Genomic DNA, 25,482 nt, shown 5'->3' on the forward strand with positions numbered 1-25,482 from the left:
GCCCGCATACCACAAAAAAAAAAAAAAAAAAAAAAAAAAAATGTGCATGAGTAAATGAATGTGTAGGTTTGTGCATACACACACAATGAGCATGTCTGGAATGTGAGCGAATTTGTAATCACTCTTGTGTGTATAAGTGAATGTGTGCATTTGCTCACAAGTGTGACGTGGGAAATTTTGGGTAGGTATATGAATGCCTGAGTGTCTGAAGGGGAATATATGTGCATATGTGTATATGTGTACGTAAATGTGTCACTACACGTGTTTGAGTAGTGAAATTTGAGCATGTTAATATTAGTGAATTAATGTTTGAAAGTATGCATATATCTGAGTTCGTCCACTCACAACACTGAATATATGAACATGTAGATCTGAGACAATATTTGTGTTGATGTACATGTTCGTGCGTGTTCAAGTGCATTTTTTTTTCTTTTGCGGTACGTGGGCCTCTCACTCTTGTGGCCTCTCCTGCTGCGTAGCACAGGCTCTGGACACGCAGGCTCAGCGGCCATGGCTCAGGGGCCCAGCCACTCCGCGCCATGTGGGATCTTCCCGGACCGGGACACGAACCCGTGTAATTGAGTGAATTTGTGAGCTTGGTGTGACCATATTTGTGTGCAAGTGAATATATGAGCTTGTTACTCTTAGTGACAATAATAATGTGCATGCGTGAATGGGTGTTTATAACTGCAATGAGCATATCTGCAAGTGAGTTAATTTGTACTCACTTTCGTGAGTGAATGAATACGTAATTCAGCTCATGAGAGTGAGTGAGGTGTGGGATACTTTTTGTGAGTGTGTGAAAGTATGAACATTTGGGTGTGAATGTATGTTAGTTACCATGTGTATGGATGAGGGTAAGTTGTCACTATATGCTTTTGCATAGTGAATGCAAGTGGTAATGTGAGTGAATGTGTAACCACGTGCTTCTATGTGAGCATCTATCTTCTTTAGAGTGAATATGGAACCTGTACATCTGTGTATGCTGACATGTTTGTGTGTTCAACTGTATGTTTAAATTTGTGACCATGTGTACAGCTGTTATCATGTTTCTCTGAGTTAGTGAATATGTATAGTTTATTACTGTGAGTTGAATCGTTCAGTGTATTTCTGCGAGTGAAATACGAACATGAGTGTAAGTGCATGTGAGTGTATATTCTTCTGTGAGTGACTACTGGACCTTCACCTAGAAGTGAGCACACTTATGTGTAAGTGTCCATGGGAGCACGTTCCTGATTTTCACAATATTAATGTGCATGTATAAGTGAATGTGTTCGTGGGAGCATCTTAGTATATATGTTTGAGTCCCCGTGTGAATGAATTTGTGGGTACGCTCATGTGATTGAGTGGCCGTTTGAGTAGGTTTGTGCGAAGGAGTGAATGTGTCAGTATGCATGAATGTTTCTATGTCTTTGAATGTGAGCAACTTTGTGGGCATATTTGAATGAGTATTTGAGTATGTTTTGTGAGTGACTGTGTGAGCATGTTTATGTACGCAAGCATGTCTTCTATGACGGTTTAAGTGTGAGCCGGCTCATGGGTGATTGTGTTCTTAAGTGTAAATTTGTGTTTACAAAGTGAATATTTGTGTTCCCATCTCTACGCGTCCATTTGTTAGCATGTGCAATCCTATTAGCATATTAGTGGGTATGAGCAGGTGGTTTTCATGTGATCTTGATAACGTACAACTATATTTGAATAACCTACTCTGAGAGCATGTGTGAGTGAATGGGATTTTATGTAACTGAGCGAATGGGTGAGATTCTTAGTGTACGTTCTTGAGCAAGTGAGTCTGTAAGCATGCTGTGTTTGTGACAATGATAATTTGCATGGAAAAGTGAATGTGTGAGTGTGTGCAGATACATGCAATGAATGTGTCTAGAATGTGAGGGAATTTGTAATCACTTTCGTGTGTATAAGTGAGTATGTGATTATGCTTATGCGAGTGTGGTACGAGCTACTTTGTGGGAATGTTTGAGGATCTGAGTGTGCATATGTTAGTATGGGTATGTGTGTGAGCCAGTTTGTATGTGCATTTGAGTGAGTGAACTATAAGCATGTAAACAGGACGAGGGAATGTTTGAGCGTGTGAACATATGTAAGCATGTACACTCGTGAGAATGAATGTGTAAACTTATACATGTGACAGTGTGTTAGGATGGCATTTGAAAGTTGACATATGTGTGTTTTAAAGTGTATGTTTCATAGTGGATGTGAGCATGTTTTTGTGTGAGGGTTCTTACAAGCATGATCCTGATCTTCTCAATGTTAATCTGCATGTGTAAGTGAATGTCTCAGTGGGAGCCTCTGTGTGAATGAATGTGGGCATGGTCATGTGGCTGAGTGAATGTCACCATGTTGTGTGACTGAATGTGTCAGTCTGTGTGTGTGAATGCATGTCTTTGAATATGAGTGACTTTGTGGGCATATTTCAATGCGTGAATGCTTAAACTTTTTGCTGAGTGATGAATGTGTGAGTGTGTGTATATACGTATGTCTCTGTGTAAGTGTATGTGTGAGCCGGCTCATGCTCCTTCATTGTGAGCAAGCATTTTTCAAGTGATGTTTCGTTGCACTCATTGTATGTCTGGATGGTGAGCATGTCCAGACACGTTAGCATGTTTCTGTGTAGTGACTATATGGTGGGTTTCTTTTTTATCTTGTTTATGTGGGAGTACATCTGAGTCAGGTCATGTGTGAAAGTGTGTTGTAAGGGAAAGTGTTTTACGTGTTGTAAGATTTTGTGAGATTCTTGGTGACTGTAAGAAGATTTCTGTGCAAGTGAATGTATAAGCATGTTTCCGTTTGAGACAATGAGAATTTGCATAAAATTGAAAGTGAATGTGTGATTGTGGAACTCTAAACCTAATATGTATGGCGTATGAATGAATTTTTTATCATATTCATCTGTGTGAATGTGTGGTAATACTTCTGTGACTCACTGAGTTGTCGGCATGATTGTGTGAGTGAAGGGAAGTGTGTGTGTGAGTGCGAATGTATGCATGTTTACGTATGTGAGGAACTCGTCAGGATGTTCACTGCAAGAAGTGAACTATACTCATCTTAATGTTGGTCAGCCAGTGTGTGATCCTGTGCGTATATGTGAGGATGCACATTTTTGAAAGTGATTATGTGAATGTGTACGTGTCTTGGAGTATGATCACGGAAGAATATTTGAGTGGTCAAGTAAATGTTTGTTGGTGTTCATGTGTATGCATTACCTTGTGACCATATGCTTGGATGAAAGCATGTTCACGGGCGTGTATGAATGTATTTTATGCTCATATTCATGCATGTATACTGTGTGGGTGAAATGTGAGCGCATGACTTGAGTTCATGTGAGCGTATGGATTAATGAATGCGTGAGCTTTGTGGTGAGCACGAGCATATTTGTGTGCAAGGGCGTACGTGAGCATGTTCCTGATGGTGAGCATGTTAATGTGGGTAGCTAAATGGGAGCACTGGAGAGTATATTTTTGGGTATCCCTGTGAGAGAAACGGTAATCATGGTATGCGACTGAGTGAAGGTGTCAGCTCATTTTTATGGAGTGAATGTATCAGTGTGTTTGTATGAGCAGCTCTGAGTATGTACATCAGTGAAATTGTGAGCATGTTCAAGTGAGGGAGTCAATGTCTGACCACGCTCATGGAAATGACTGAAGTTGTGAGCATACCTGAGTAAACGTGCGAGCATATGGTGCGAATGTGAATGAGTAGTATTGAGTTTTTAGTCAGTATGTTCATTTGGATGAGTCAACACTACGTGTGTTAATGCAATTGTGTGTCTATAGGTGACGATGCACACTGTGAGCATGAATACATGAACTTTTACACGTCTTCAAGTGTGATTATATTTGAAATGTTTGAATTTATTGAAAAAGCATTTGTGTGTGCATGTGAATGTGCGAGCATGTTCATGAATGATAGCATATTCATGTAGGTGTGACGGCTTATTGTGTTTATTTATGTGAGCTTGTTAAAGTGTGAGTACACTGTATGAGTGGAATGTGAGCATGGGAGTATGTTTATGAGTTTATGTGAGTGAATGCTGGGGCTTCGTGACGAGTGTGACCATGTTTACGTGCAAGTGTATATGTAGGTTCCTGATTGTGAGCATGTTCAGGTGCATGAAAAGTGAATGGGTGTGTTGGGAAATGAATATAGGTCTCTATGTGCATGAAACGGTCAGCATGCTCATGTGGTTGAATGACTGCTTGAGTAGGTTTATGTGCAGTGAATGTGTCAGTGTGTGTATGTGTGCATCTGAGAGTGTTTATGTATGAGGGAATTCATCAGCATGTTCTTAGGAGTTCATGTGTGAAAGCGTCTTGTTACTAGGTGAGTGTACGTTACTGGGTATATGCAAGCCTTTCCACGGCTGAGAGTGCCTTATTGTGAAGGAGTCTGTATATTTAAGTGAATATTTTGTGTGTACTCATCTGTATGAGTGAATTGGTGAGCATCTGAGTGCATGTCAGCATATTCTTATGTGATGATTGTGTATGTGTGTTTTTGTGTGATATGTGAATGTAAGTATACTTGTATAAGGGAATGTATGGAAGTATGTGTGTGAGTGTACTTTTTTCTGAGTTTGAGATAACTTGTGAGCTTCTTGGGAGGTGTGAGCATGTTTGTTTTGACGTGCCTACGTGAGTTAATTCCTGTTTGTGACAATATGGGTAAGTGAATGTGTGATTGTTTGCACATAAATGTAATGAGTATGTTGTGACAGCACTGTGGCAATGGCGACCTACAAGAATGTCCTGGGCTTCCCTGGTGGCACAGTGGTTGAGCGTCTGCCTGCCGATGCAGGGGACACGGGTTCGTGCCCCAGTCCGGAGAGATCCCACATGCCGCGGAGCGGCTGGGCCCGTGAGCCATGGCCGCTGAGCCTGCACGTCCGGAGCCTGTGCTCCGCAACGGGAGAGGCCACAACAGTGAGAGGCCCGCGAACCGAAAAAAAAAAAAAAAGAATCCGCCTGCCAATGGAGGGGACACGGGTTTGAACCCTGGTCCGGGAAGATCCCGCATGCCACGGAGCAACTAAGCCGTGCGCCACAACTACTGAGCCTGAGCTCGAGAGCCCGCGAACCACAACTACTGAGCCCACATGCGGCAACTACTGAAGCCCGGGCACCTAGAGCCCGTGCCCCACAACAAGAGAAGCCACCGCAGTGAGAAGCCCGTGTACCTCAACGAAGAGAAGCCCCCACTCGCGGGAACTAGAGAAAACCCGCGCACAGCAACGAACACACAACACAGACAAAAGTAAAAAAAAAAAAAACAAAAAAAACATGTAATGGACTGAATTCTGTTCCCCCCAAATTCGTATGTTGAAGCCCTAACCCCACAGTGACTATATTTGGAGATATGGCCTTAAGGTTAAACGAGGTCATAAGCTTGGAGGTCTAATCCAATAGGGGGGTATCCCTATAAAAAGAGGAACAGACGCCACAGAGCTCTCTCTCTCCCCACACTGAACAAAGTAAAGGCCATGTGAGGACACAGTGAGAAGCCAGCTGTCTGCCAAGAACAAAGGTCTCACCAGGGTATAAATTCTTTTAGCAAATTCTAGACTTCCAACTGGATTGAATTGTGGACCTTTGTATCAATTTAAATTGTTTCCTCCCTCTGCATTCAAGTTTTCTGATTTCTTTCTCTCTGATTCTTTTTGCTTGTTTGTTTGTCACTGGATGTACTTTGTGTGTGTGGGTGAGGGTGTGTCCTCTCTAATCTGCTCATATTTATAGATTTCTTCCTTCAGAGAGCATCAAACCAGTTTCATTAGGGATAGAAGCCACCCCTATGGCAATGGTTGCTTAATAAGTCTTAAGGACTCTGGCTTAAGTTGGGGTTAATTTCATCACTGTGTCACAAAAGTGCCATGGTTGCTTTTCCCTATCATTAGGATGATCAGGATTTTTACTGCAACAGAGGCATACGCAAAGGAGTGGCACAGCAGAAGATTGCTGGGCCCCCAAGCCAGAGGTGGGTGGACTGAAACCATCTTCTCCTATGGTGCTGCCACTTGCGCTGCATGGAATTATTATTATTATTATTTTGTCTTTTCTCTCTATACAAATTCCCTCAGAATATTTTAGATTTCTAGCAGGGCAAATTTACAGCTGTGGGTTTTATCTCCATTTAATCATGAGTGGTCCAGACCTTTTCGGTGCTTATGGGGACAGGTTCGGAGGCACACTGACCCACCTCTTGGGCAGCCCAGGAGAGGAGGACATCGCAGGCCATGCAGGACACGTGGGGGTTGCATTCTGGAACAGCGTGAACCAGAAGGCTCTGTGGGAGGCGGGCTTTGCAGTACTAAGAGGGTGAGGTACGCCCTGGTGCCTAAGCAAGGATGTGATTGGCTTGTTTGAATCGTTCTGCTGGCTGACAAGGAAACACTATTCAGGGGTAAGAAGCAGGAATGCATCTGGTGCATTTAATAAGAAGGGTTGTTGCTAGAGGACCCTATCTGGCGGAGCAGAGTGGGGAGCGGAATCTGGGATTAGGCCGTTCGAGGCCCTCCCAGTTTTACCAGCCGTCAACTCAGCACGGAATACTAACTTTAGCCCTCACCACACCATCACCCCCTCCCCCCGCACACTCACACACAGGGGCCAGTATACCTGGCTGAGGAGAACTCAGGCCCTGGAGATGGAGGGGTGGACCCTGGGGCGGTAGCTCCCCGACCCCCGCCATTTCAGCGCTATTAGGTACCACAGCAACACAGGGGCTGAAACAAGGGGGCTCCATCGCAGCTGCACGTGCCCAGCCCCACCACCAACTCCTCTACGGACTGGCCAGCAGGCAGCGCGCGTGGGCAGCGGTTCAAAAGCCCAGGCCCACGTCTGCTCCAGCCGCCTCCTTCTAAGAGGTCGCCCACTCACCCTCTGCCCGCCCAGCTCACGGCAGCCTGGCGACCCCGCTCACCAATCAAAGAAGTCCAGAATGACGTCAGGAACATCAGGCGAGGAGAGGTCAGAAGCCAAAGTGGAATTTCCAGCTGGGATTGGGGTCGTCGCCCGCCAAGGGCCGGGTCCTGATGAGGAGTTAGGCGCACAGCGGCCCGCCGCATGTCGGGACGCCATAGCTCCGACCGTCCGAGGACGCTCGAGAACGCTGCGGAGCGGGAGGCCGACAGACGACGGGGGGCGCGGGATAACCAAGAGGAGCGGGGCGAGGAGGTCGTGCTTCTGCAAAGAGCCGCCTGTAAGGTGCGAACATCGAGGCCAAGGGGAGCGCGGAGGGTGCGGGTCGACCAGCGGCCCTGAGCCAGGGAGCGGCAAGAAGAGCAGCAGCCCAGCAACTTCACTCCACGCAGCACCCCGACCACAAACCCAGCCGCTGCAGACAGCTCGGGGTCGGACGCACTGCTGGCGGCCGCTGGGCGGGCCTGAGGCCCGGCGCACAACTGGCTCCGCCCACCCCGATGGCAAGCGAGCTTCGCCAATCAGGCAGGCGCCGGGAGACTTTCAACGAGCTGCACGGTCCCGCCTCCTACCACAGCCTGTGTGCCGCCCAGCCCTCTGCTCCTTCTGGCGTCTGCAGTCATTCCCGGGTCAGCCGCAGTTCCAGCTCCCTGGCAGCTGGAGAGCTGGGCCGGGGGTCGGCGGCGTGGGGCACCCCGCCCTGCACCTCCCCTCTGCAAAAACGCAAAATGTGCTTTTCACTTGGAACAGCGTATCCCCAAGAGTTTGCTTTTTGTGGTGAAAGTAGTAATTTGACCACCCGGGCTCAATCTGCGTTTTGAAAATACTGGACACCTTTGAGGAATCAGGACCTAGTTGACTGGTGGTCATTCCCTGACCCTCGGGCCTCCAGTGAACCAGACTGCCTGTCCTCTGGAAGGCATAGAGGAGGTTCAACCAGTGCGTCTTGTGACACGGTTCTGGCCCATCATCAGGACCGAAATTGGGCTCCAGGAGCCCCCCTCCCATAGCTAAGGGATGCACAGTTGAAGTGAGGGTTCTTGGCTGACAGCATTGAAGGGGAAAAGAAGGCAACGGTCAGTGTATGGGATCTTCAAGGCAGTGAGCCCCCGGAGAGCAGGCCACTCTAATGCTCCAGCATTCTGGCCCCGCATGTGGGGGAAAAAAGCCTTACATTTTTGCTAGAGGGCTTCTCTTCTTTCCGCTACCCTGAACATTGCCACATAGAGTAGAAATATCTCAGAGAAAGAGGAAATGCTTCCACTCATTCACTACCCTTCATCCTTCCCATCTCAGGTACCTTGATGAAGCAAGGTCAGAAAGAGGCTTCTTCAGAGCACATAAGCCACATGGGCAATGAACAGATAGACCTCAGTCATATTCACCAGCGCTGGACCTCGTGAGGCATGCCATGTAAAAGTGTTGAAATCAAAATGGATTTCAGGTTCACTCTTGGTCAACTAGAATATTCAAACAAACATTCCCCCCCTTCCCCTTTCCTTCAGTATTTGGTGAAAAGAGCTGGGACCGCTTGTGTCCAGCATATTGCACAGCTTTACTTGCATGGAACTCTCTGGGGTGGCTGAGTGTTTTGTACAGCTAAAAAATTAACTCTTTACCCCACCTCGACCTCTTCTCAAGCACCCTCTTTCTTCTTCTGTCTTTTTTCTAAACGATTTTAGAATCACACGTGTTTAAAATGTGTCTCTTAATTTCCTTCCTTCTCTTCACCAGCAGAGAATCTTCACACATTCGATTTCCCTCTCCTTTCCCCCTCTTTTTCCTTCTATTGCAGTTAGTGCTCTCTTCTCACTTACGGGGCAGATCCGCATAGAACTAACCCACTTACTTACGTGGGGGATCCCTCTATAACGAACCATCACAACAGCAGTGGGTCAGTTGAGCCCAGCCCTACTGCTCTTAATCCTGCACCCCTTGTCTCTGGTCACCCAGGCATCCTCGTCCAGCCAATGCTTGCTGGTTAAAAATGAAAAGGCCATTTCAGTTCAGTTTGTCTGAGCATCTGAATTGTATATGGGCGAGGAGGTGTGGGGACTGCCTAGAGAAGGAGGGTCGATGGGCCCAAGGTTACACAGTGGCAAAGAGCGAAACTAGAACCCTATTTCCAGGTTGGCCTACTTCTAGAAAAGTGTGTTTTTCCAGAGAAACTCAGCTTTGACTGCTATTTCAGGCAGCCACAGGCATGTGGGAATTGTTTTGTTTCAAAGCAGGTTATTCCTATTCCTGGAATCAAATTCTTCAATCAGTGTCTCAACTGACAGGAAAAGTAAGCCTCAAGTTTTTCTCCTAGGCGTCCTTGTGACTATGGATATGGCCAAAAACTTGATGGCAAGAATGAATTTATTTCCAGAGCTTACGTCCCCCACTCACATGACAAAGAGCCGAGAAGGCAGCAAGGAATATGAAAAAGCCAGGATAATTTATACTTGTTGAGTTTTTGTCTAGTTTATTTATTAGAATGTACATCAATATCCAGATTGAATGCACTTAAACCTGAATATGGGATCATGGTGTAGAGGACATAGCACTGACCTAGGAGTTAGTCCATCTGTGTTCTGACCCAGCTCTGACCCATGACTGCGAGTATTCCAGTTTGTCTAGAGTATGAGTATGAGGTGGATTGGGAGGTAAGGCAAGAGGTAAAACACGTAAGAAGAAAAAGAATAGGTAGTACCTGGCCTAGTGAGGGCCGCACATTCAGTGCACAGAAAATAACTACTCAGTGAATATGTGAAGCTAAGAAAGAGAATTTTATTTTATTTTATTTTTTTACTTATAAACAGCTAACAGTTATTTTTCACAGTCGTAGAAGCTGGTTAGTCCAAGATCAAGGTACCAGCAGCTTCGGTGTCTGGTGAAGGCCACTTCCTGGATCATAGGTGGCAACTTTTCACTATGTACTCACTGGTGGAAGGGTCAAAGTATCTCTCAGGACCCCCTTAAATAAGGCCCTAATCTCATTCATGAGGGCTCCACCCTTATGACCTAGCCACCTCCCAGAGACACCACCTTCTAATACCGTTATTTTGGGGTTTAGGATTTCAACACATAGATTTGGGGGAAATGCAAGCATTCTATTTAGGATACCTACCCAATTTCCACACTGCCCACAAAGTGCCATGTCTAAACCCAAATAAAATCACATCATTTTCTTACTTTAAAAAGTCCAAAGTCTTCTGATTGACTGGCAGAGAACTTTTCTTCTTCAACCTTTCTCTCCATAACCTATTCCACATACTCCATTTCTCATCTGCATCTCTTCTATTTTTCTTTTTTGTTTGCTTTCTTTCTTTCTTTTTTTTTTTTTTTTGCGGCATGCAGGGCTCTCACTGTTGTGGCCTCTCCCGCTGCGGAGCACAGGCTCCGGATGCGCAGGCTCAGCGGCCATGGCTAAGGGGCATAGCTGCTCCACGGCATGTGGGATCTTCCTGGACCGGGACACGAACCCGAGTCCCCTGCATCGGCAGGCGGACTCTCAACCACTGCGCCACCAGGGAAGCCCTCTACTTTTTTTTTAAGTTAATTTTTATTGAAGTATAGTTGCTTTACAATGTTGTTTTAGTTTCTGCTTTAGAGGAAAGTGAATCAGTTTTATGTATATGTATATCCCCTCTTTTTAAGACTTCCTGCGCATTTAGGTCACCACAGAGTATTGAGTAGAGTTCCCTGTGCTATATATTAGTTTCTCAGAAAGAGAGTTTTAGATCTGATCGTCCAAACAAAGGAATTTGAATTTCATCTTACATTCAACAGTAAGCATTTGGAGGATTTGTGCAGGAAAATGACACCATCAGGAAGAAACTTTCAGTTACTTTCTGGAGGAAGAACTAGAAGAAAGAGAGACTGGGGACAAGGAGAGAAGTTAGGAGGGTGGTGCACACCTCTGCTTCCAGTCATGGCAGGCTAAGTCATTTGCACTCACCATCCCAATGAGGACAACTAAAAAATACTGGGTGAAATGTGAAAAAGAAATTATCTTCATTAAGCGCTAAGAAACTCTGAGGCTAAAATCTAGAAGAAAGCAAAAACCCAAATAGGAAAGCCCAGCACTCAAAGCCACTTTTGCCTGAGGGCATTAGCAAATCCAGAAGAAAGAATTGTGACACTGAGCTGTGGTTTTGGTGGCCTCATGGAAAAGAGATGAAAAGTTGAAGTTCTCATCCCCAGTGAGTAGATCTGATAAGCCTTCCAGCCACTCTAAAATAAGTGGCTACCCCTTTGGGATAATGGTGAACCAGAAGCAACAAGCCCTGGCATGGAATTGCAGTCTAGATATCCATCACCAGAGTGATCCAAGGAACTTCAAGCCCTGAACTTGGATTAAAGTGGTCTTGGACAGGTAGTGACCCCAGGCATTTCGCAGCAGCAAGTAAAAATGCTCTCTGCAGGAAGGTTCTGTCTTCCTATGCCTGAAATCAGTCTGATAAATAATTTTTCAGTGGTATATTGGCACATAGTCAAACATAAGTGGACACATAAGCAACAAAATACATTGTAAGTGACAGCTGAAAGAAAAACTAGGCAATGAAAACAAATTCACAAATATTTCAGATATCCGAATTATGAGACACAGACTATAGTCACTATGGCCTACTATAGTTCAAAAAATTTTTAAAAAGCTTTAAAATATTTTCAGGGAACAGAAAATCCTAAAAAGTGGCATAGCCAATTTGAAAAAGAATCAAACAGGACATCTAGGACTAAACAATATAACGATTGAGGGTTCAAAGTATGCGTTTAACAGAAGGCTAAACATAATCATTAGATGATGATAAATGCGATGAAGAGAAATAAACCTAAGAGAGAATTACGGAATTCGAAGATAGACCAAAGAAATCATCCAGAATTTTGCCTGGAGAAATGAATTATATGAAGAAAAATGTAGGATAAGAGACACAATGAATAGAGTGAAGAAGTCTAATATACATTTAATTTAAATCCTGGAAGGACACAACTGAGTAATGGGAAAGAAGATGATGGCCAGAAATTTTCCAGAGCAGATGAAATGCACCAATCCACAGATTCTAGAAGCCCAGTGAATTCTCAGCAGGATAAAAAACAGATATTCACTCCTAGACACATCATAATGAAAGTGCAGGAAATCAGAAAGAATGAAGGCTATGTTAATGATCCAAGTTAGAGATAATGAATCTTGACCTTGGGCAGGAGCAGAAGAAATAAAGACAAGGGGATGGGCCTCTACACGCTTGCCTTAAGAATACCTTTTGCTCAGACTTACCATGAACGACTATTTTATAAGCATTCTCCATTTCATTCTTCATTAATAAAATACATTTGCTAACAAATCTATTTGTTAGAGCAACCTGACACCTAGGAGCTGTTCAAATTTTCTTAGTTATACATGAAAGGTCGTCATCTTATAAGTATGTTGTCTCATGGGCTATGAAAGGGGTGAGTATTCTCCATAGGAATTATGACGGTTAATTTTATGTGTCACCTTGATTGGGCTAAGGAAGAATTTCAAGTGCATAAACCTATTCCAGGAGCTATTAGGTCTGGAAAAGCTTCTGTTTGGATCTGCAGATCCTATTTAGGAGTGAGCTATGGAAATGAAGTCAGAGTGACCTTTCTTGTGTTCCATTTAATGCAAACATATTAAGAGAGCATCTTTACACTGAAATGCATTATTATGGCAACTTGCTTATACAGAACTTCACTTTGAATTTATTAAAAATAAATGGAAACGCTTATTTCACCTTGAGGATTATGTGTGGACCTTAACTGACAAAATGTACTCTCTACCCCATCCCACTGATCAGAAAATGGCCACCCTCCTCCAGAGGACGAATAATAATCATTTAATCCTCACTTCAGCTCTGTAAGGTAGGTATTATTCCTCCCATTTTCCAGCCGGGAGGGGAGATGATATAGTAGATGTCAGAGGTTAGACTCTGAAGCCAGACTGCCTGGGTTGGAATTTCACCTGTGCTACCCACTAGCCGTGGAATCTTGAGCAAGTTACATAGCTTCTCTGTGCCTCAGTTTCCTCATCTCTAGAGTAAGATAATATTAGGACTTCTTTAGAGGCTGCAATGAGTTAATTCATGGAAGGCACCTAAATTATTATGGCCAATCATACAATCAGTGCTCAAAATATGGAAAATCTACTTGTTCTAGAGTTACGAGGCCATTTTTTTGTGGCCACTTAATAGCATGAATGAGAAGGAAAAATATGCATCCCTGAAGCCGACTAGAAGAAGAAACATGGGTCATGGGAGCAGCCTGGCCTTATTATCCATAGTTCCTGAAATGAGCTGTGTGACCCTGACTGGGGGCAGGGGGAGGTGTCTACAAGGGTTGGAGAATGCACTCCAGGGGGAGCCAGTGCCTAAGATATGTCCCAAATGTGTCTGCCCAGCCAGAAGCTCCTGGAATCCCGCAGATGAGAGAAGGCCCTTTCCCACACAGGCTCCAGGAAGCGTTTAGAACCCCAAGGAATATACAAATTACTAAGCTCAATGAATCACAATAAATTCACTTTAAAAGTACTAGTTTACCCTCTTAATTTACAAGTGGCAATGTATGAAGCAACTGATTGTTCATCATAGTTTTTCTTTGGGAGACCTGAAGCAGTTTCTGGCTTACCCAGTAGGGATGTCAAACCCCTGAGTGACGCGCAACCACCTTATCACCTTACCTTATAATTTCTAATGGCTGGACTTCGTGTTCCGTTGTCATCACAGAATGTAAATGGTTTCAACTATTACTTTGTTCAAAGCCCTTAGTCCATATCAAACTACCTTCCCCTTTAATTTTCAGTTAAGACTCTCAAGTAGTTCCTAGAGCAGCTTCAGCATTTATACCTTTCTGTCAGCAGCTTTGTCTCAGATATTCATGTGGATACAGCCTTGTTCACAATGGAGCCCAGGGCAAAATGCAGAATGTTTTTGTGTTTCTGATTTACTATAATGAGGGATAAGTGTGCTTAGGGCAATCACTGCCATGGAGAGCAAAGGGGAAATTTAGTGGAACATAATGTGTGTTGACTTGAGTAAGCCTCAGTCCCGTGCCCCTCCCTTGGGGTTGGATTCCAGTTTCTGACTACCCAAATGTGTTCACAATGCACACTGGAAGATGTAGCCCCATCTGGCAACACTGGAAATAAGCAAGGAGTCATAGGGCCCCTTAATACAGAGGAATTCCCCAGGTCACTGAGTTGGTGAACTCAAGGTGATCCGGTATTCCTCCATTCCTCATGATAGCAGTATTTATTGAGAGAGAACCATATGCCAGGTCTTGTGCCATGTACAGCCACACACACGGTCTGCCCACCGGGAAACGACTCCTTAGTTGAAATATAGATGATGAGCCAAGGAATTTCAAAACACATGGTGCAGTGATGTACATAAGAGGGGCTCCTGAACCAGGCTTGAGGGTTTGCAGAGAAAACTGGATGTCTGGGGCAGGAGTGAAAGGAAGTATTAATCTTCACACTTTTATGTCTTTCCCTCAACCCTGCCATAATTTATAGACAAGTCCTATTTTCTGAGTAAAATATAAATCCAACCACTTTCTAACACCTTGCTTTTGTCACTCTGGTCCAAGCTCCCATCGTCTCTCAGGTGGACTACTCCAATAGCCTCCTAATTGGCTTCCCCACTTCCAGTTTTATATCCTGTGGCAAATATCGTAGGTTAGCTCACTTGACTCCATTACAATCCCAATCACAGCAGGTAAGGCTTGATCGAGGTTGCAGACCAAGTCTACATTTCCTGAACTCCCGCCCTTATGGCCTGGATTCCACACATAGCTTAGCCTCTGCCAAGCAGATAATAAACCCCCATGAGATTTGGTAGGAGCAGGAAGGTGGAGTCTATGCTGCTTCCTCTGTGGTTTCTGGTTTCTCTTAGTGAGCATGGGCTCAGAAACTTTCGCTTCTCCTGCAGCAGTAATAATAGAGGTCCCAGGGTACAGTTCCTAGTTTTGTGGGTATCAAAAGGCAAGGCATGGGACATCAACTTTGTATAGATGGAGAAGGAGGCAATGTGGTCTCAAAGCCAAAATTTGTGATGCTCTCAGCAGAAACAGAGTGGTCCAATGTCTTCTTCACTTTCCACCCTCCTGATTGTACCAGTTCTGGGGTATTATTCAAGAAAACAATTCTGGAAATTATAACTACTACTTGAGTTAAAACAAACATGACCACCACCACCCCCATGCAAAAGTCTCTTGTGCTTTTCCCTCATACACCCAGGTATTTTGTAGGCTCTTGTGATTTATCTATGCATGCCTGTTTTTGTACTTTGTAAAAATGGCCTCCTATAGAATGTTTTCTTGTGTGTGTCTGTTCTGTTTTCTTTTTCTGGCTTGATATCTTGATTCATAAGATTCATCTAGCTTGTATGTAGCCAAGATTGTTCATTTTCTTTGCTGTATGACATTCCACTGATGCATATATCACTTCATATAACTACCAACTAGTTTTTGAATTTGGGTTGTGTCCAGTTCTGGACAATTACAAACAATGCAGCTCTGTGCATCCTTGGCCTTGTCATCTGCTTTGCATGGGCATGGGGTTCTCTAGGCGAAGCGCCTAGTGGTAGTATTAGTGGGTCCAGGGTAAATATATCTTAAACTTTGAGGGATACTGAATATTCCCGTTATTCAGTTCTAAATATTTCTTGATTTCCTCCAATCCAAGGATTAGTTAGTAGTATGCTATTTTGTTTCCAAACATTTGGGTGTTTTAAAGCTATCTCTGTGTTATTACCCACTGCGTTAAGCATTATCTTCAGAGAGCCTAGATTTCATGCCAGGGATCCTTTGCAGTTTATTGAGGCTTCCTTTTTCTTAGTAAGGTCTATTTCTGTAAACGGTCAATATGCTCAACAGAATTTATGTTCTCTGCTTGTTGGGTATAAAGTTTTATAGTATCTAATAGCTCAAATGTATTATTGCTTAGGCCTTTGATATCACTGCTTATTTCTGTTTGCTTGGACGTTCATGTTCTGACAGTGGTGGGTTAAAATCTCCAGCTCTCATTGTTAACGTATCTATCAGTCCCTACAGTCATAAAATTTATCATTGAGGTTTAAGCTATCCTGCTATGCCACCTTCTATAACTCCCTCACGCTATCATCCACTGACCCTAGCCATCCACTGCTCTCTGCCCCATCCTACCACCTTCTACATGACTCCAACTTCCACACCAATCACTCAACAATTTGACGCTCTCATTTCCAATGAACATCTTTACAACATACTAGCCAACCCCTCTCACAGACACACTCTGTTTATTCTTCAACCTAAACTTCTCTACCTCTCACATCTAAAATGAAAATATCCCAGTGTTGGACCGCAAGCCCCTGGCCATGCTGCTCTCTCATTCTTCCACTCTCTCTACATGTGTTCTTTTATCTCACTGAGCCCTCCTATTCCTTGGCCTCTCTATTTTCTGCCCATCTGCACTCTCCCTCTTCTGTCTCTCCCTCCTGTCACTATTGATTTGGTTTGGGGTTCTCCCTATTTTTTTTTTCTGGCCGTGCCGCGCAGCTTGCTGGGATCTTAGTTCCCCGACCCAGGATCGAACCCTGGTCCCCAGCCACTGCCGAGTCCGAACCACTGGACCGCCAGGGAATTCCCTGGGGTTTCTCCTCTTTTCCTTCTTTTCCTGCTCCCACTCAGGCATACTAAGTTCTCAATACATCTACCACCACTTATTCTTCTACACTCATAACACCTTCTGTATCTCCACATCCAGTTATCACCCACAGCCAATCAACTGTTGATTTTCAGTTCTATACACTTCTTCATGTGCTTTCAATACCCCTACCTTAGTCTAGGACTTCAGCATCTCTCACATAAATCACTGCTACAATGAGCACTCCATTCTTGCTCCTCTCTGATCCTTTCTTCACATTGCTTTCAGAGTGACATTTCTAAAACACAAATTATTTCCCAAAGTAGAGCCCCTTGATGGCTTCTTGTAGCCTTAAGAATGAAGTCTCCACTGCTGTCTCTGGGGAAATGCAGATGGCCAACAGGCACATGCATACATGTTCAACATCACTAATCATCAGGGAAATGCAAACCAAAACCACAATGAGACATCACCTCACAAAAGGACACACATAACAAATTTTGGCGAGGATGTGGAGAAAAGGGAACCATCCTACACAGTTTCGCGGGAGTGTAAACTGTTGCAGCCACTGTGGAAAACAGTATGGATATTTCTCAGAAAACTAAAAGTAGAACTACCGTACGACCCAACAATTCCACTGCTGGGCATCCATCTGTAAAACACAAAAACACGAATTCAAAAAGATGCATGCATCCCAATGTTCATAGCAGTGTCATTTACAATTGCCAGTGTATGAAAGCATTCTGTGTCTTTCAACAGATGAATGGACAAAGAAGATGTCTGGTATATATACAAAGAAATACTAATCAGCCATAAAAAAAGAATTTTGCCATTGGCAGCAACATGGATGGACTTGGAGGGTATTATGTTAAGAGAAATGAGTGAGACAGAGAAAGACAAATACTCAGTAAATTAAAAAGAATTAATAACTGGCTGAATTAACGGACATAGAAATGAATGTAGAACAGACTTAAGAAAGGGTAAGTCTTCAACAACACACATGCTGCACAGAGCAGAGAAAGGGCAGGGCTTATTTGAAAACCACCTAATAAGTTGGTATTACTAGCACTACAGAGCTAGTGGGCCCTTTTGTGTGCGTCTTAAATGCCAAGTTTATTGTGTATGCAGTAGAGTCATCAAATTTTTCTTACAGGAATTTGGCATGGCCAGAGTTGGGTTTTAGGAAGGTTAACTTAGCAAGTATATGAAGCATGTATCTGTGGGGAAAGACACAGAGGTAGGAGAAGGTTAGGAGTCTAGGGCAAAGTTCAGGCAAGAAGTAATGAAGGTAATGATACTAAGAGTTGGCAAGAATGTGGAGCAAATAGAAATCTCATCCTCTGCTCTTGGGAATATGAACTAGTACAACCGTTTTGAAAGATAATTGGTGTTACCTAGTAAAGTGAACTTGGACAGAACCTAAGACCCAGAAATTTCATGTCTAGGCCTATATTGTAGATCAGGGTTTCTCAACTGCTGACATGTTGGAAAGATAATTCTGGGTTGTAGAGGACTGTCCTGTGCATTGTAGGATGTTTAGCAGTATCCTTGGCCTCCACCCACTAGATGCCAGTAGCACACCCTCAATTATGTCACCCAAAATGCTTCCAGACGTTATCAAATATCACCCTGGCTGGGGCGGATGGGGAAGTGCAGAGAATTGCTCTCAACTGAGAAACTAAAGAAGCTGTTGTATAAGGGCATAGTGGGATATGAATGAGAAAGTTCATCGCAAAATGATTTGCAAAAGCATAAAGCTGGAAACAAGCCACATGTCCATCAACAGGAAATAGACATATTGTGGAATTTTCATATGATGGATAACTATAGAGCAATGAATAATGATGACAACAGTTGCACACATCAGCATGGATAAATACCACAAACACAAAATTGCGGGGGTAGAGAAAGAGCAAGACAAGTAATACATCCAGTATAATTAGATCTACATGAAGTCCAAAATGGAGAAGAAATATCATTATTTACAGGAACATTCCTCTACAGTAAATGTATAAAAAAGTGAATTATTAACAAGTTCAGGATCGTGGTAACCTCTGGGAAGGAATGAGGGGATGAACCTGGAAGGGCACAGGGGGGCCTCCAAGGCATTAGCCGTGTTCTAGTTCTCAAGCTTGGTGGTGAGTACACAGGTTTACATATTATTAAGATATACCTTACATATATGCTGTATTATCTTCTGTATACATGAAACAGTTCATAAAATTTGTCAGGAAGTGATGCGGTCTAAAATAATGCAGGAAAACGGAGAGAAAGGCAACAGAGTAAATAACTAATTGGATGAGAGACAGAGACAGAGAGAGAGAGAGAAGAGCCAACCTTTAGGTGCCTCTTTGAATCATTTTAAATTCATTTTCTTCACAGAATTGGGGATGAAATCAATTCCTTATCTATAAACACACATAATTCATTGCTCAGACTTCTACAAAATGTACACTTTATGCCTCAACACGGATCCTACTATATGACGTGATTCACAGGACTGGATAATACTACATTTCACAAAACACCATTGTCTGAGAATCCTGCCCTGTTAGACTTGTACACCTGTACTCATTTGTATTCCTTGGAGTTATAAGCATCTGAAAATAGGTGGCTTAGAGTAAAAGTGATTCTTCATCACTAACTCTAGTGTCATTAGCATACACCTAACTGGTACAGAAAACTGTTTCCAACTTCGGCACCCACCCTACCCCTCTGCTTTTCTCCCAATGGTCACCTCTCAGGTAGTGGAATAAAAGGAGAACTTTGGGATCAACTCCTTTCAGAAGATGGAGCCATAACCAAGGAAAATATCAGAACATCCTAACCTTTCCTGGACCAGGCAGAGAGGGACAAGACAGGTCTCTTCCTAGAAAAAGCACAGAGTTTTCAAGGCTGAAGGACTCATTGAAAACATATATTATACATGTGGATACAGAAAAACCCACAAACACCCAGAGAAATAGGAAACACAGGATTTGTCCCTGACCTGATTTAGGGACTGTCTCTCAGAGACTCAGAGAAGCCTGATATGTTAGAGCTACAGCAAACCCTCAGAGCAGCAAGCCTGAGCTTCCTCCCTCAACATGAGAGGCTTCAGGTGCATACATGTGGATAACGTAGCCCACTTGTCCTGTTACCTGTATACACGGCCATCACCTCGTAGATACCTCTCAGTCCTGAGAGTATAACACTGACAGTGCAACTCACCCCTCAGAAGCACAGACTCAGTGAAGAGGAACACACATGCCTCTTGGGGCTTGGGACATGGGGCCACCTGGAGAGTAAATACAGGGCCCTAGGTAACTGGAGCTCGGTAAGGGGCAGGGATAAGGACTCCAAGCATGCACCAAAAAAGGCTTATCTCAAAAAGAGGTATGCATGCGTTTGTTTAAACTGAAGCTCCGGCGACATCCCTGGCAGTCCAGTGGTTGAGACTCTGTGCTCCCAATGCAGGGGGCACGTGTTCGAACCCTGGTCGGGGATCTGATATCCTGCATGCCACATGACATGGCCAAAAATATAAATAAATATATATATAAATATATAAATAAATAAGTGAACCTCCGTAAATTCTTAAGCCCAGGTAAAGGCCTTTAATATTAACTATTAACTATAGTTAATACGCTAACTATATTAACACAGAAATACACACACACACACCCTGCTGGCATGGCATGAACCATACGGAACCAAACCAATTTGAGGTCTTTCGAGGGACCCTACATGGATAAATTTCTACTTGGACTGTTCTTTCATTAAACAATGGTGACAAAAGGCCTCGTGCCTTTTGTTGTTGTTGTTCTAAGCATGAGGAATACTGTGTTACTACATGACAATGCATTTTTAAATGTCAACCCCACTGACAGGGGAAAGGGTTGTGGATACCTTACACTCACATCACTTTAACAGACCTTTATCAAGCATCTACAAAGAAGAAAACCCAGCGATTTAGAAGAGAGAAATCAATAAAAGCCTTTACGTCCTGCACAAGTCAGAAGCTCCCATTTTAGGGAGCTGGGGCGATACACACATAAATAAATAATGTTAATCTACTCTAGGATACGAGAGGAACTAGCATGGAAAACAGAAAATGTATTGATGCTAACCAGGAAGCTCTCAAGCAGCCTTAACTAAATATAGAAATAAGGCTTTGTACCCTCAAACCCCTGGTCCTTCCCTTCTCTGATCGTCTGCTCTGCTCAAGTACCACTTCACTCTTTTCCCTTAAAGAAGTTCCAGATACTAGGCCCATTTCCTCTTTTAATTTTCTTTAAATTAGGACATATTTCAGACCTCGACAAAGGTACAGAGAATGCTACACCCATGCAACCATCAGCCGTCTTAAGAAACGTTAGCTTACAAATAAAATTGAAACCAAATGTACCCCTCCCCAACTGAATTCTCCCTCTTTTTCCATAGATTTAACCACTGTCTTAAATAGGTTTATTGTTCTCATACACACCTTTCTGCATACTACATATGCATGCATTACTCCTATGTATGCCTTTTACTACAAATAGATGTATGTATAATCAATCTAATAATTTTGAATGCCTTTAAACTTCATATGTGCATGGTATCATAATGCTTTTATCGTGTTGGAACTAGGTTCTTCCTTTATCTATTTGTCCCTTCCACTACTGAATCTTTGCCCCTTGTTATAAGCTGAATTGTGTCCCCTCAAAAGATATGTTGAAGTCTTGACCCCCGGAACCTGTAAATGTGACCTTATTTGGAAATAGGGTATTTGCAGGTGTAATAAAGATCAGGTGAGGTCATACTGGATTAGGGTGGGCCCTTCATCCAATATGACTGGTGTCCTTATAAGAAGGGAAAGAACACAGAAAGAGAGACAGGGGAAAACACTATGTAAAGATGAAGAAAGAGACTGGAAATCTGCATGTACAAGCCGAGTGATGCCAAGGATTGACAGCAACCACCAGAAACTAGGAGAGAGGCATGGAACAGATGCTTCCTCTAAGCCTCCAGAAGGAACCAACCCTGCCGACACTTTAACCTCGGACTTCTGGTCTCCAGAACTGTGAGAGAATAAATTTCGGTTGTTTTAAGCCACCTGCTTTGTGGTAATTTGTTACGGTAAACCTAGGAAACTAACACATCCCTCCGGGAGGTCTTCGTGTCTCAGGCCCCTGAGAATTCTAGTACCTTCCTCAGTCCAGATCTTACCATCCTGTTCAGTTTACCTGCAATAGTACCAAGTCAGTGAATTAAGGCTGGTTCTACTGTAGGTGTAGTTAAATGTTTCCCCCATTGCTCTAAAGCAGTGGTTCTCAAACTTTAGTGTGCTTCAGTAGCACTTGGAGGACCTGTAAAACCCTGATGGCTAGCAGCCTACCTTCAGAATATCCAATCCAGTAGGTCTGGGGCAGGGTCTGAGAATTTGCATTTCAAACAAGTTCCCAGCTGATGCTGATGCTGATGATGATGCTGCTGCTCCATGGCAGGCCAGTAGCACCATCTGGTCCCCAGGCAAGCTAGGTCATCCATCAGTTTCTTTCAATAACATATACTAGAGGCTGGGCCACCATCTCTATCGTCACACAAGTTGTTTATAATCTAATGTTTTAATTTATTTGAGGCTGCTATAAAAGGATGTCAAACAGGCTTACCAAATACTTGAAAGGAATCCCTTTCAATGACAGTAAGGTGGGCCGAAATAAATAGAACAAAGATACATTGGAGTCAGTGTTATTTATGTTAAAAAAAATCTGCAGCTTATTCGTGTCAAACAAGCTTTTATTTTCAATGTGAACAATACTGTCAAATTTATATCTAAAAGGTAAGAATAAAGTCAGATAGCAGTTAATATCATTTTGGCATGATGAACTTTGAAACAAAATCTGTGTTGTGGGCTAATGAAAACTAGAATGTTCATGAAGAACAAATTCTTCTCTTCTTTCGCTGTCCACTTCTTTTAATGTCTTCCAACTGTAGGATGGGATAAGAGTCAATTAACAATTGTACACCAACAACATGCACCAGGGACTTTCTAAATATGAGTCAATACTATGTACATCTCTTGGCTCTCCAAGGAGAAAACAAAATGTTTTCTTCTTGTAACCCAGACCCTTGGTTGTCAGGGTGCACATCATTTCATCACACCAACCTCATGTCTCTCTTGCCAACCACTATATATGTTAGTTTTTTTTCTTGAAAGGCCACTCTGTGATTTAAATGTCTTTCCACCTTAAGAGCCTATGCTCCTTACCAAATCATAAATCCCTTATAATCCCAGACCTTCAGTTTCCGTATCTGTATAATGAGAATGAGGCTGTTATCAAACATCCACAGGTGTCAAAATTAAGAAAGGGAGAAAGAAAGAGTGTGATACTGAGAGAGAGAGAGAGAGAGATGAGAGAGAGAAAGGAAAAGATGAATGGGTAGCGGAAAGAGAAATTAGGATTGAATTACCAACTCAGTGATAGCCAATAATAATACTATGGCTCATTTTCTTTCCTTTTGAATAAAACATCTAAATTGAACTAATATTTGTGAATTACTCATGAAATGCAGTCTTATTTGAAATCCTTAACTTTTTACTACTTTGTAAGGAGTCACCTTCTCAAAGGCATTGTTATTCCAAGAGACTTCATTTCTGTGGCCAGGTGATGAAGGTACAGCTAGTGCACAGCTTAGTCACTTTAGCTGCTTCTCCTGGTGACCAGTCTCTAAAAGTATAGGTCTCTAAATTTTAGACCGCTAAAAAAATATAGGTCTCTATTTCCAGGTCTGATAAATTTCCCATCTGCAGTAGACTTAAAGCTACAGGACAAAGGACTTGTGGCTGTAAATGAAATACATTTCAGAACACACTTCCTTCTATACCATCTAGAATACAAGTACATTATTAACATTAAACTGTTTTTCCAAAACTAAATTTCAACAATTTTTTCTTATTATTTTACAAAAACAATTAAAAACATGATAGATGGCTAGAGGGAAGCAGCTGCATAGCACAGGGAGATCAGCTCGGAGCTCTGTGACCACCTAGACGGGTGGGATAGGGAGGGTGGGAGGGAGACGCAAGTGGGAAGAGAAATGGGGATATAGGTATACTATAGGTGATTCACTTTGGTATAAAGCAGAAACTAACACACCACTGTAAAGCAATTATACGCCAATAAAGATGTTAAAAAGATAAACAAAAAATACATTAAGGATGTAAACAAAACAAAACATAAAGCTGTTAGTAACAGGTATATGTCAGGACCGGTTGCACTATACAATAATACCTTGTCTTCTCCAGAACTGCCCTCTGCTGAGTCCATATCCAGCTTCAGTCCTTCTTCTGCTTTTTCATCTCCATCCTCTTTCTCTTCCTCAGCATTTTCATAATGATATTCACTCTCTTCTTTAGTGTCGAATGATACGGACTTTGGCATCACAAGGTGGTGGGAAACATTTCCCGATTTGAAATCAGCAGCAGAATCTAGTTCTCTGCTCTCAGGAGGATCTGGAGAAGAGAAATATGTCCGAAAATAAATAAATAAATAAGGAGAATAGCTGGTCATGTTCCTACTGGTTGATACAGCACTTCCTTGGCCCTCACACTTCTGCTGCTTGACAGTTTTCACAACATTATCCCCCTGTTTCCAGTAGATCTCACACACTGTGCTGCTGATTATTTCTGGCCCTTTGGAGAAGGGATGGAAATCATTTGATCCTGAGAGCAATTTTGTATGTTTCTGCCAGAACGTCACTGGAAAATGTTCACCCCATTTCAAGACAAATTCTACCGCGAACCTCATTGATTCCTCAGCCACTGAAAAGTGCCCCTGTGCCATTTCATCATTTTCTCAGGTCATCGTACTGAGAATCTTTACATTTTTAGAAGCCCGTCAGCCAAAAGTGAGGTATGCCATTTGTTTGCCCCTAGGTTGGTAGAAGGCAGCATACTTTTTCTCAAGATCCTAAAGGTCTTTAGAGAATTGGGCTTCTACTTGTGCATATCGTGGCTGAAGGTTTTTGAGAGCTTTGACCCGCTGCTTAACCACCAAAAGCCAGCGCTGAGTGCACCCTGCCTTTGAGGCCGATGCCGCAGCAGGGGCTGCAAGGGACAGGGGACTGGGCCTCCCCTAGCCAGCCTCGGCCCCTTCGACGGGTCCACAAGTCCCAGCCACCCAGGACTCGGAGGCATCAGCCAGGACCTCGCCCGCCCAGAACTCAGCCTCCCCTGCCCCCGCCACCGGTTCCTCTGCCTTCTGGGATGCCACCCCCTCCGCAGGCTCCCGCGGCTCCCAGGGTGGGGGGCCCTCTGCCTGCCACTCGCCCCACCAGACCTCACCTGCCTCTCCCAGGTCTTCCTGCCCGTGAGGAAGCGCGGCAGCCTCTGCAGGGTCTGAGGGCCGTCGGGAGCGGCGCCTGACCATCACGCGGCCGGCGTGGGGCCCGGCCAGGACACGGTCGTTGTAGTGGCTGTGGTGCAGAAGACAATGGCCCACATCCCGGAGCAGGGAATGAAACTGCACCGCGGGCGCCCCGCGGCCTGCGACCACTCCCGCGCCTCCCTGCCCATGCTCGTCCTCCTCTTCTGTCTCTTCCTCCTCCTCGACCTCTTCCTCAGTTTCCTCCCCCTCTTCTGACTGGTACTCAGCCTCCTCCCGGTCCTCGATGTCTAATTCAAACTCTTCCTCCTCCTCTTCCACCATCTCTGCATCCCAGTCTTCTGCCACTGCGGCCTGGGCGGCCTCCTGCCCACCATCCTCCCCGTGAAGGGCTCTGGAGAGCCTCAGGGAGGCCAGAAGTGCTGTGACCCCCTCGACTCCATCCATCCCTCCAGAAGGGGAGGCACGGACCCCGAGGGGACTGGGGTCGCCACCCGCCCTGCCACCAGCTCCGTCCTGGCCACCTGGGATCGGCCCACGCTCCTCTGTGGCAGACATGGCAGGAGGGACACGCCAGACA

At 43.9% G+C, this 25,482-nt stretch overlaps 1 protein-coding gene across 1 annotated transcript; it reads right to left on the reverse strand.

The window, feature by feature from the left end:
- Positions 1-17,104: 17,104 nt before the first annotated feature.
- LOC307069125 (uncharacterized protein) lies at positions 17,105-24,947 on the reverse strand (the record flags this gene model as incomplete). Its single annotated transcript, XM_079727271.1, has 3 exons — positions 17,105-17,206; positions 23,811-24,031; positions 24,863-24,947. 3 exons carry the CDS (start codon positions 24,945-24,947, stop codon positions 17,168-17,170), a joined length of 345 nt encoding a protein of 114 aa, XP_079583397.1. The 3' UTR covers positions 17,105-17,167.
- Positions 24,948-25,482: the final 535 nt, after the last annotated feature.

The sequence above is a fragment of the Hyperoodon ampullatus genome (genome assembly GCF_949752795.1).
Source record: "Hyperoodon ampullatus genome assembly, chromosome: X".
Taxonomy (NCBI): Eukaryota; Metazoa; Chordata; class Mammalia; order Artiodactyla; family Ziphiidae; genus Hyperoodon; species Hyperoodon ampullatus.